The following is a 12,883-nucleotide window of genomic DNA, read 5'->3' as shown; positions in this document are numbered from 1 at the left end:
ATATACACTTTCACACATCACACAGAAGATTTCATTGTCAATACAGGAAAGTTGGTTACAGGAGGGAAGTGATTTAATTTGTCTGTTTAGCTGAACTGAGTCTTGAAATTCTGTGTAACTGATTGTAAGGGATAACAGCTATCATTTCAGCTAGGCGGGGGGGGGAGATGGAAGCAGGAAAGTAACTTTTCTCTGGTCATGTTGTAATGTAATTTGCTGGGTTTTTTCCCTTTATCAGTTCTTGAAACCTAATTAGCTTCCTTTTTTTTTTTTTACAGCCAGTATGAAAAATAAGGCAATTTGTTCAGCTTCATATGGGGGCTTATATTATAAAGCAGATTTGTAAACATAAACAGACATATATATTTATAATAATGAAAACATTAATGAGGCTTAAGGTGGTCTTAGCTGACACATTGGTAGAACCAGCAAATAAAATGTCTTCAAAATAGATCTAGCTTTTCAATTTCAAAGGATATAAAGAGGAGAATCCCAGATTTTGTGAGCTTCACAAAGCTTCAGCTTTCACTGAATTTTTTGTCATTTTGCATTTTGTGAGAACCCAGCTAATAAAAAATCTTATTACTAGTGCTTAATAACATTACTTTCTTTCCATTTATGCCAAAAGAGATGAATAGCACCTCATTCCTTTTTTCTCAATATAATGTGCACTCTCCCCACCCCCTAGTTTCTAAATGCGATAGTATAGCAAACCACACAGCTTTCATAAATATTTGTTTTTAAAGGCATCAGTTTGACCATAAGGAACAATTCTACTGCTAGCAAAACCCAAACTTCTTTGCAAGAGGTTGGCCTCAGTGTTGTTGCCATTTCCTAGCAAGGGCTACCCAGTGCCACAGTGATCATCCAGGCTTTGTACCTTTTCCTTTGTATTTTCTCCTCGATTATGGTCATCCCAGAGAAGAGTTTTGTCAAAAGATAAATGTTCTTCTATTATGAGTAAGAAGACAGGCAGATTAGGGAAAGCAACTTGACTTCTAACACTGTTCCTCACTGTCCCAGAAAAGCACTCACGCTGTGGACTCACACGCTTGCTGCAGACATGGGCACCAGCCCACTTTCTGCTCCTCTCTTGGAAAGCCCAGATCGGGGAGTGAGCATAAACAAGGGCAATAAAATGGTGGAAGAGAAGAAAGCAGGAGAAAGAGACTAAGGGAGAGAGAAGCCAGCAGTATGAGATAAAAATTGGACAGGGCAAACAGTTGTAAAGCTGAGACGGGTATGAGGCTTCAGTAAGTGCCAGTGGTGAAAAAGAGATCTACCAAGCAAAGCTGAGAACTGGAATCATGCATCTGAGAAGCTACTGATCTTTCTCAGAAATAACAACCTTTTAGCAGATTTTTACCACTTTCAATTGACCCATAACCAGAACTGCAATTATTTCAATGTATTTTATAAAAAATAGTACTTAGTTTACTTTCACATAAGTGAAGAGATACAATTGCACAATGGTGGTTACAATGGTAGAAATACATACCGTCGATAAAATGTTTGCAAGAGATTTAAAAACATACTGTACAGCACCACATCTGAAATTGGGTGATGGCAAAATGAATCATACTCCATGTCTAAGTAAATTAAGTTACTAAATCTTTCTGAATAAATAAAAAAATACAATGTGCAATATGTGTCTGACACTAACAAAATGCTTCCTGAAGTTAAGCAATAGATTAAAACCAAAAATGAGGTAAAAAAAGACATTCATGCATTTAAGCCAACATTAGTCTCTGACTCTAAAATAAGGCAGATCATAATCTTTTAAAAACTGTCTTTAGCCACTTAAATTCTCTTTAGTGCTTTTCAAGACAAGGTCTTGACAGACCTTGTAGAATCATGAGTTAAGATGCTTTTATTTCTGACAGGTCATTTTAGACAGGCTCAGCCATATTTGAAATGCATTATATAGTAGAAAATGTTGCTTTTCCTTAATGAAGAAAGAAATGTAAATTAAAAGGAACTGAAAGAGATGGATGCTTTTAAAGTTAATCACAAATGAGACTGTTTTGACGGAGAGAGGTAAGGGAAAGAAAATTATGTGTCATCTTCAGTTTTAATGACGTGGAAGAGGGTGACGTTAAACAGGACTTGGTGTCCGTTATTCCAGGCATAGAGAGCTCTATCTCTTGCATTGTAGTCAAGCATGGATATATGGAAATACTGATTATGGAAAGGAATGTCTGTATACTCGTAAGTGGAAGTTTTTGTGGAATAAGAATAGTAGACCTTGGCTCCTGTTAAGTGAGAGTTAGTAACATACAAGGTGCCACAGATCATGAAGGATTCTCCAGCACTTCTCTTTGGGTAGCCTGTGCTCCAGCTCTTCAGCACCTCCAGAGTATCCTGGTTCAGCTGGCTGATGACAATGTTGCCTGCATTCTGGTTGGTGGCATACACAGCCCACAACCCAATTTCATCTGCCATCAGATCAATATCAGAGAAGCCCCCCCAGGTGTAAGGGTAGACATTGTGAAAGCCAGCGTACTCCAGGCTGCGCTGCGCGAGCACTCGCCCCGTGTCAAAGCTGTATTTGATGATGATGTTGCTCTGGTACTTGTTGAAATAGAGGGAGCCATTGTAGACAACATGGTTGGTGCCTGCCCATTTGAATGGAAGGTTGTATGTCCTTGATTCAGCCCCACTGACAAAGTCTGCAATTGATTTATATTCACGGACAATTTTATTGTTTGTGTAACTATCCATGTACCAGACCTGGAAAGAAAACAAAGATTGGGAGTAAACATCTGGAACACAATCTGTGGCAGATGAGCATGATATGGCATGATGGATAAATTGCAGGAAAAGAGGGAAAATGGGTTTTAGATATGCAGCAGGCTATCAAAGTACAATATTGCCCACATTGCTGTTACAAAAGCATGAGGAACTCTTGAATTTCTGAATCAAAACTTACCTATACAGGTGAACTTTAAATATAACTGTTACTAACTACAGTGTCTGCATTTTCAGACAAATTTAATTTTGGATTATTCAGTGTTTGGGTCTCTGCTATATGGGGCTTGCTTAAAGATATTCCCAGAGACTAATAATCTAAGAGAGAGATGGAAAACGGTATGCGAGCTAAACTTCAATTCATACTTAGGAATAAACGTGGTTGAATTTTTTTCAGCTGAATCTCTAATCAATGAAAAATAGTCTATTCTTAGTAAAGAAAACAAAAACAATAGCAATGAAACCAGTAAAGTTTAGAAACCATTTTTTCTCCTTAAAACAGAATCATAAATTTATTTTAATGTGCTGTATGCAACTTCCATTCCCCCATTTTTTCCTTCATGCATTTTGCCTTTTCTCCTTTTAGTTTGTCAGAGGACAAATGAAATCTCTACTAAAAAAAAAGAAGAATGATTTCTGGAGGGTTTTTTATGACAATTTCGAAACTGACACGAACAAAATATTTGTATAAACAGCAGTTCAGCTTCTGGCTGCCCATTACTTGGTGCAAGGAGGGTTTTGCATGGTTTGCGTGCACAACTAATTTGTGTGCTGCTTGAAGAGGGGGGAATGTGGTGGCTGTCAGGGGAGGGGGTGGCAGGGTGTGCTGGGAGGGGACTGCACAGGGAGCAGGTGCTGATGGAGACAAGGGCTCATGGGGATGGTTCTGGAGCAGCCACTGGCGCTCTGAGGTATCAGAAGAAACTTTTTCAGGATAAGATGGAGCTGAGTAGAGTTTGCTGCTCTCCTAAAGTTAATTGAGATTTCCATGGTCAGTAGTAAACCTGTACAGACACAGCAGGCAGGGGAGAGCTGCACACAACTCTTTAGTTATTGCTATTTTTCTTTTCCGTAGTCAAAAAGCTAATGTTGTGGGTCTCATACAAATGAAAGAGTGTTTTGACTTCCAAACCCCTTTGGACAGTGCACCTGCTTAAAGCTGTGTCCTATTTTAGATCCAAACAATAACATAACTTGGATATGATGCAGAAAATGGCCTGAATACAGATTATATGGGGCCTAGTCCTGTAAATTTTAACTGTGCTGAATTACAAGTCATGCTCTTGACTAAAAGTGTGGATGTTTGTTTTATAGTACTTGAGTTCTTAAAGACCCAAGCTCCATTAAATATGTTAGGAAATAAAAAGGAAGTGTAGTCAGTTCAGAGAGATGTTTGTCATCCCTGAAAAAGCTAAAGGCATAAAGGTGCTTAGCTAACTTTTGTCTTTGGATATTTTTGCACAAACACTGTTGCTTTTTCTCTGAAGATGTTTAAGTGTAAAAATGACTGAAGTAGAAGAAACATGCTTGGGAGTGTAACTTCCTAGGGGGAAAATACATTTTTAAGGATTAAAATAAAACAAATAAAAAAAAAGGGGGCACAAAGATAGTCAGTGCCTTTACATACTCGGTTATTTTTCTCCGATGCCAATGGATCCGTCATCCAGGCTCCAAATCGGGTTCCGGATATCTTCACTGTAATGGGGCCTGTAATTTTCATCAATTTGCCGCATGCTGAAATTAAAAAAATAAATGCATTAATGCAAATAATTGCACAACTCTCCTTGACATCTGTCAGAGCACAGGACCAATTGTGCACTAAATTGTGGCTCCGGGGGATTCAGACTTATGTTGAAGATGAATTGTCATCTTCACTGAAGGAACTTTTCCATATCTTCTGAGCTGAAGTGAAGAACACTTAATGATAAATGAAATGAAGACATAATCCTCTGTCACTTTTGCCTTCAGGAAGTTCAGTGCACAGCTAGGACTGATGGATGTTTCAGTTTTCCATTGACCAGGGTAACAGGGTGGTTAAGGGCATACAGGAAAAAATGAGCTTATACACAAAGCAAACTGTACACAAAGCTTGTGCCTGATTGCCCTGTGGTTGCACACATGTAGCTGTTCCAGGACTGGGGGCTGTGTGAAGAAAGTATGAGAATTACTCAGCAAGCTTGGCTGTATCACTTGGCTTCTAATTCATTAGACTGCCTCATATTAGACTGTCTGGGAGGAAATAATGAAAGTCGATATGATCTTGGATGCTGACCTTCCTAACAATCCAAAAATCTATATTTTAGGGGACATTAATAACATTCTTATTAGCAACAAGCTCCTGGTGGAATTCATTGTATTTACCAAGGATTAATATCACATAGTGGTGTGCAGGTGATTAGGTGAAATAGTATGGTTTTACAGAAAAGATGTTCCATAAGAATGTGAAAAGTGAAATATCTCACTAATTTTTTTAATCTAAAAGTAAGTACTTCTCTGTGCTACGTGGTTGTGCTGTACTGTGTAACCCTACCTATCTAGGAAATGTGGAAAACAAACTATCTGGTGTTGAGAATGAATTTATTCAGTTCAAAAGAGGGTCACATTAAGCCTAAATTTTCTACTCTCTGTAACTGGCAAGGAGTGTAATGTGCCAGTCTGTTTCCCTCACTCAGAATGGGGTTAATGCTATGGTGGCAACTTGGAGGCTGCTCGTGGAGTTTTTGTTCAGAGCCAGGGAAGTGGGGTGTTTTGGCAATGAAGATAACTGAATACATGCTGAGACCTCAATGAGCAGGGTAGGCTGTGTCTATTTTCCAGGTCAGTTAAAACCTCTGTTATTTACAGATCTCAATCTATGGATGTTGTAATATTTTGAAATTTTTTTTGGAATTTCCTATTTTAAAGAATCTTACAGTTTTTTTACAGTTGATTATCATTGTACAGATTTTTTTTATTCTGGATTTCTCTGTAGATAAACTGCTATTATTGTGCACTGAGTGCTCTTATTCTACAGCTATGAACTGCTATTATCTTGAAAGCTAGAGGATTATGTCCCATGAGGGTGAAGGCTTTTATTTTTAGATGGTATGTTAGTAAATAGTCTCAGAAAAGGGCATGAGATAAACTCAAACCTTCAGAAAGGATAAGTTTGGAATTTGGAATATTTAATTTAGAATAAAATTATCAGAAAACTAGTAACAAGTAGAAAGAAATTGGAAAAAAATAATTACTGCTGAATTTGTAGTTTTTAAAATAATTAAAATGCAGTGAATGTATGAGTTATAAGGTATACTAATTCCTGCCTTTAAAACACAGTACTTAAATTAGTAGGAAAACATAAGCAAAGAATTTGGAATCTGAAACAACGTTTCTTCTATCAAAAAAAGAAATCCCGGAAGTTAAATGTGGAATCATATATGAGTTGTGAAATTTTGCTTCTGAATGGAGAAAACTTGTGGAAGGGGCCCATGGCAGAGATGTGAGGATGCTCTCAGAGCCCACGTTTGTGTCTGGGCTGGGTAATGCCATGTTGGGGTAGGCAGGGCAGCATGACAGTGAGCCTTGAATTTGCAAACTGTGGCTGGGGGAGCGGGGCCGGGGCCAGGCAGAGCCAGCGCTCAGGCAGAGCATGGGGGGCAGTGGGTCGGGTCCCTCAGCCAGGACAGGTGTGTGAGAGCTCACAGGTTTGCTCCCCAGCCTGGGTGTGTTTGTGGGTTGTGGGGAGCAGCACAGGCACACACTGAGCTCGAGGCCCCACATCTCCAGCAGAGGTGTAAAAGCAGGTTATGTGTTTGTAGAACGTGCCAGCTGCTGTGAGGTGTGTGCACACAGCTCTGTGGGTGTTTGTGCACGTGATGATCCATATGTGAGTGGAGTTTTTGAGTCTAACCAGAGAAGGGTGTTGAGAAATTTGTATGTTTAAGTGTCTAGTACTGTGGTTCCTCTGCTGTATTACTCCTATTTATCTGAATGTACAGTTCACTGAACGCCAGTTGAAATGAACCAAGCTGCCTTCCCCTGTGACAGGAATCAGATGCTTTCAGAGAATAGTCTTTCAAAATGTACTGAGATGCTGTTCAGTGTGAAAAAAAAAAGCTGACATTGTACTTCAGCCACTAAATGATCATCAGTTTGAATCAGGGTGTATTTATGTGATCAATTTCTTATTCTCAGATAACATGTAGTGATCAAGAAAGGAAGACTGTTAGGACAGCTGCTTATAGCTGAGGGGTGGCTGCTGACTGAAAAAGTGACAGTTTCTCTTTTCAGCACAACAAAACAGAGCATCTTGTAAGAGGCATGAGGATTTTTTTTCCTCCTGCCCTACAGTATGACCCATCTTTCCTTTTCCTTGTTCAATTAATAGAAACCCATGGATCTGCCTATTTATGTTATAATTTGATGGAACTGGTACTTAAGACTAAGGAGTAATACTACAAGTACATTTTCTGTATATGGTAAGTTATTCCTATTGTAGTGATAATTCATATCCCATTAGCAGGTTTCTTCTGTAAACCTCAGCAGTACTTGAGGTCTGCTGACCTACTTGCTCACAGAATGTACAGTAAAAAGGAAGCAGCAGAGCTGTCAGTGCCCACCTCTGTCTTGTCACCCCAGTCTCCTTACAGTTGAAAGATCCTTCACCACAGGAGCTTAATATATAAAGTCTCTGCCAAAATTCTAGTAATTTAAGTCTAGCTGAAGACAGACTTTAATAAAATTATTGACATGATTTTTAAAAACGGGAAAATATTATTTACAGTTGTTTACCCTCACCCTTACTCCAGCTGCAGATTGTTTCAAAATCTCACTCTTCTGTTAATTTGCAAAATGTTCAGGGCCAAGTACATGCATGTCACCTCTTTTGAGTAGTGAGAACTCAAACCAAGCAGTAAGTCCTTTCAGTTCAGAAAGTACTGCTTGAAAGAACAGGACAAGGCCCCAAAGCAAGTCTTGGTTGAATGGTCAACCTTGATAAATCAGCTCACGCTGTTTTAAACTGTTTAAGTCTGCAAAGGTAAATTCTGTAGAAGTAAATTGTCCCAAATATTCCACAAATCAACATATTTACTTAAATACTGGTCTTGTGAATACAGAGAACCTATTGCTGAGAGATGATGCAAAGCAACATGACACGTTTCTCTCAAAAAAGCGACTGAGGCCAAATTTTCCTCTTCTTCTCAATGAAATTCCTCTGCCCTTCAGTTCACATTTTACTCTGTCAAACTGTCAGACAGTCCCCTAATGCAGTGATGCTTCCAGTATTGGATCAGAAGAGAATCGAATGAACACAATTATGAAACTGTAAATCTAATTTCTCATTCTTCAAGAGAAAGACGGTGTTGTTTTCTTCAGTTCTGTCTTTTGGAGCCCTGCCTTCAAATGTGTCCACCCATTTGTTACAGCAGACCTATAAAAATTGGCAGAATTGGAACAATTTATGTGTTGTTCATTATAAAGTAGCAAGTGTGCTGTCTGTGCTGAAGTGTTATTGACTAACATAGTGAAGTAATTTATTCCAGGTGAGTATCACAGCATTTTGATGATACATTACTACAGTATGCAGTTTATGAATCTGTTTAACATTGAAATAATTGGTTATAGTGACTTTATAAGGATAATTCTCTTCCAGCTTGCCCAAGCCTGATCTTGCATTTGATACAGAAATTAAATGTATGACAACTCTCTCAAGAGTAAAGCTCAATATAATGTCTAACAGTTCACTGACAAAACAAGGTGAGTTTCCTCTGTGGTTTTAAGCACTTCCAACTTTGTGTTCAGTCTAAGAAATTTCCCTTACTCCTCCACTGAAGATGGTAACAGCTTCTTCTTCTCTACTTAAGTGTAAAACATGTTGATCTAAACCCAGTCTGTATTCTCAGCTGCAGAATGAACCTGTTAATTGTTTGTGTGGCTATACTAAAATTGATCCTGCATGCTGAGGTTTTTTGCTAGGGAATGGTAATACTAATATACTGAAGGGAGGATCATTTATTTAACATTTTTCTGGCATGGCAAGTCTTGGAGTCTGAAATGAATGAAAATTCCAATTAGTTTTCAGTTGTGGCATTTCTTTAACTCATTTTGTATGTAGAGAACTAGAGCATAGACAAATGGAATGTGAAATGGGAATCACTTCTGGACTATGAATTTTCCATAGCTATGAGGTGGTGGAGAGTTAAAACTAGCCTATGCATTTTTTTTTCCCAGCATGGCTAAGGCCTCCTTGCTACCCTTTCTTCTGTTTTGGTTTATAGCAATATAGCAATTTAATTCCCTGACAGGAGAAGGACCAGATGCTAATAAGAAGGTGGGTCAAATGTATCTTCATACTAGCAAATGTTAAGAAGTTCAGGTACACTAAGAGAAATGGTAGCTTTACTTACTTTTTTTCCCTCATTTCATAAGCACATTATGACAAGAACAGGAGGGTTCCAAGCACACTGTGCAACCTGCACTCTCTTCTAAATGTACATGTCTTACAGGACTGCCAGCAAAGGACCCATATGCACATAAGCGTACATGAATTTGGGATGTGTGCAATCACATGCACTTTATTCCTAAGTGTTTAGTTGCATGCACCCTTTTAAAGCTTTGTGAAAAAATTTCTCATCAACTTCTTCCTGGATTTTCTCTTATTTCACAAAGAAGCAAATTCCAGTCATCATAACTGTTGTGGTAATCACTAAACCTCACTGAAAGTAAGACAACTGCTTACTATATGTTAATGATGTTGACAGTGTTGCCAGTGCAGATGGAAGATCCCTTATAAGTGGCCAGGACAACATAAATAATGCATTATATGGCTGAAAAACACCTGCTAGCGAGAAGAATGGAAAATAGCTATTGCACATGCTGATTAGATAATTATATTGTGAAATGCAACAAAATCTGTGAAAATTCCAGCCAGATCCTGTGGCAGCCTGCTGCTGCCATAGGCTTCTGGCTGTCAGATTGGCAGGGACAGTCACAGCTGGACCATCTCCAGCGTGGTGAATGTGGCCAGGAAGAAGGTGTAGGCTCGAAAGCTGTTTTCCCCTTAAGCTTCCTGATCTGAACTTTCAGGAGTTACAGCAGGCCTAACTGAAACTGTTTTAACTTTAAAAGGTGCACAGGGATAGGTGAAAAACCAGCCCCTCCATTAGCTGGTGAGCATAAAAGTCATTTAAGCATCTGAGACTAGGGAGTAATGCCAATAAGGATGAATGAATCTGTGTTAGAGCTTGAAAAAGTCCACTCCCTTTTGATAATGGATATACTTAATAATTTATTTTTTACAAAAATTTTCTCTCTACTGTTAATATACATAATTTTAATAGGAGTTTTTTCCATTAGGTACGTCAAGAGAAATAGAATATGTTGCAGGAATTCAGAATAGATAGGATGACAACATACCTAGTAATTCTGTTGTTTAAAATATATCTCACACTGTAGTCACTTCACTAACCAATATTACAAGATGGCATAAAATCAAAGAAAAACAAGGTACTCATTAAAGATAAACTGATGATTTTTGGTGTCTAATAACTTACTCTAACCCTCACTATCAGAAAATACTGCCTATTCATAGGAATCGTTTTGCTTGTTGTGGTATTGCAACACAGATATTTTCTCCTGACTGTCTCTTGTCAATGCAGTAATGTGCTATTATGTGTGTGTACTGAAGGGAAAATAAGAAATTTCATAAGAAATTTGTGTTTGAAGAGGTCTTTCATGTATTTTAGTGCATCATCACTGTGCTATTTCCAGTGTAAAATAAAGAACCTGAAAATAAATAATTTAAGAGGCTAACTTAACCTAGTTTTTTCTCATTCCATTGCATCACAAAAATAAGGAGGCTCTGCTTATCTGTCAACAAGATATTTAAGGTCATGTGTAGCACTTAAAAGTAAACATCCCACACTTGATAACTGAGACACCGATCACAGGACTGAACCTTGGAATTTCTAGTTTATTGATGTTCAGTGTTAATGTACAAAGTGTTTGTTTTTCATAGTGGGGCTGGATTGTTGCAGTAGTGATCCATTCAGGAGTCTCAGAATGGATGGATGGACTGGGGAAAGGGGAGACTGCATTGTGTTTGTAAGGCAGGTAGGTTCTGCTGATCTCTCCTGGGGTAATGGAAGTTAAGGCTGACACTTGAAAATGATACTTCAGGCTCTTAGTTTTGGTGGCTGATATTGAGCTAGCACTGGTTTTCAAAGATGCTAAATGTTTGACTTTTTCTAACTAAAGCCAGCATGTGAGCAGCCGAGATGGAGGCTGCCTGATGCAAACCTAGTGCAGTGCTCACTGGGTTTGTTGCTGTGCTTCCTACAGAAATCATCCTTTGTTCCCTTAAATTAGGTGTAATGCTTAATTACATTGAAATGCAAATTGGAGAATGGCACATCTCTCTTAGTGCTAATATTACAGGTCTAAACACAGTACAGCCAGAGTGGCCTCTCAAGTTTGATAGCAAAATGACAGGGTTATGATGTGGACATCTCAAAACTGATTCCAGTCTACTTCCCACTAAATTTTTTTTACACTGACATCCCAAGGGTGACTCTAGTAGCAATGCCTGTCTGAGTTTTTTTGACAGAATATTTGTAGCTCTCCAACTAGTTTGCAAAACTCTTAGATTTTGAAATTGCTGTCTGTTATAGTTTTCCATCTTAATTCCTTCTGTATACAACAGGACAGGTCATTATCTAAGATACACTGGCACAAAGTAACTGACCTTAGCTTCAGTTACTCTTGGCTTTTATTAGGGTAGCACAGAGCAGAATATAATCAAACAAAAATAAGCCCCAAACTTAATCTTTCTTAAGAGAGACAACTAAAAATACACAGCCAAGGAACCAAATTTGCCATGAACTTGTTAACTCACTGAGCTTTTTCATGCAGTCTCGAAGCCTGGTTTCTAAGCTGAGGACGCGCTGGTGTAGTTCGTCATAGTCATAAGCACCAATTTCTTCCTGAATCCCAGTGAGCACAGTAGACAGATTCCTAATTTCCTCCTTGAACTGGGTGATTAATTTGGCATCAGTTTTGTATTGTTCCAGAACTGGGATCAGTGGCAGGAGTTCATCCATCTTTTCTTTCAATTCCTGTTAGAAGCAATCATATGTCCGTTAGTGCAGTTTAAAGGAGTTCAATCCCATAATTTCCTTTAATGTAATATTTATGCTTGATTACTGAAGTGACTTGAAAATGATTATTTATTTTAGTTACAGATCTACAATTAGTCTATTTTGAAAGTGTTAGAAACCTCAGACTTAATGGTAGTAAGCAGCAGATAAAATGCATGAGAGAACTGGTTTTCTACTTCAAGGAAAGGATTACCTTCAAATGGATCTCAACCAAACCTGTTGAAGGTCTGACTTTCCATCTATAGGATATAAACCCCCACGAAGTGTGTCTTTCTTTAGAAGATGGTTAGGCCTAAATGCACAGTAGTGTTCAAGGAGGTCATACCTGGTTTACAGTGCTGTTGTACATAGGATGAGCTGTTAATTTCTATTTAATTCTTTAGAAATACTAAATTAATCTTTTTCTCAATGTGTGTTGAGCACTGTTCAGTTCTGTTCCAACTGTAGTGATATATGCCTCTTCCTTTTTAAGTAAAAAATCCATGGTTCTTAACTGTGGTTTGTATTAGTCATCCTGCTACATCACTAGGTGTCTTCAAACTTCCTCAGTTCTCTCTTTTCTGGACTACCATAAATATGTTTTTACCATATGCAGTTGTTGTTGCATTGCCAATCTTATTCTTAAACACTGATTAAATAAAATAAGGCTCCACTTTGGAGTCTCAGATTGCCACTTCCTCAGATTTTTTGCCGTGTCTCATACTTTGAGAATTTGTCTTAGTTTGTAACCAATACTGGCTGCCCATTTTTCATTTCTTAATTATTCTTTTAAATGCGCTAATAATACAGGCTTTATTAAATTTAACCTAATTGTTTGAGGTGGTTTTTTGTTTTGTTATTATTCCATAGAAAACCTCAAAGAACCTGCAGTCAAAAGGTCTTGCTTTATTGAAAAGTAGACAGGTTTGTCCCTGATGTATCATCTGTATGAAGAAATTTGGAAATCTTTTTATAATATGTGGGAACAGCAGGACTTCCATAAGCAAATGCCAGAGAGATAT

General features: G+C 38.2%; 1 protein-coding gene across 2 annotated transcripts in view; it reads right to left on the bottom strand.

Moving 5' to 3' along the window:
* Nucleotides 1-261: 261 nt before the first annotated feature.
* The window catches only part of OLFM3 (olfactomedin 3), a 54,559-nt gene continuing 41,937 nt past the window's right edge, over nt 262-12,883 (bottom strand). Inside the window, exons 4-6 of one of the 2 annotated variants that reach the window (XM_027651779.1) lie at nt 11,621-11,840; nt 4,376-4,482; nt 262-2,730 (exon numbers count right to left, since the gene is read on the bottom strand). In XM_027651779.1, coding sequence (XP_027507580.1) covers nt 2,053-2,730; nt 4,376-4,482; nt 11,621-11,840 — 1,005 coding nt within the window. In that variant the 3' untranslated portion in view covers nt 262-2,052. The remainder of the gene's footprint in view (nt 2,731-4,375; nt 4,483-11,620; nt 11,841-12,883) is intronic. The other variant, XM_027651780.1, reaches the window with a different exon arrangement.

This window comes from Corapipo altera, unplaced genomic scaffold, assembly GCF_003945725.1.
Source record: "Corapipo altera isolate COAL_440 unplaced genomic scaffold, ASM394572v1 57, whole genome shotgun sequence".
NCBI classification, from domain to species: Eukaryota; Metazoa; Chordata; class Aves; order Passeriformes; family Pipridae; genus Corapipo; species Corapipo altera.
This window is presented reverse-complemented; position numbering and strand designations above follow the sequence as displayed.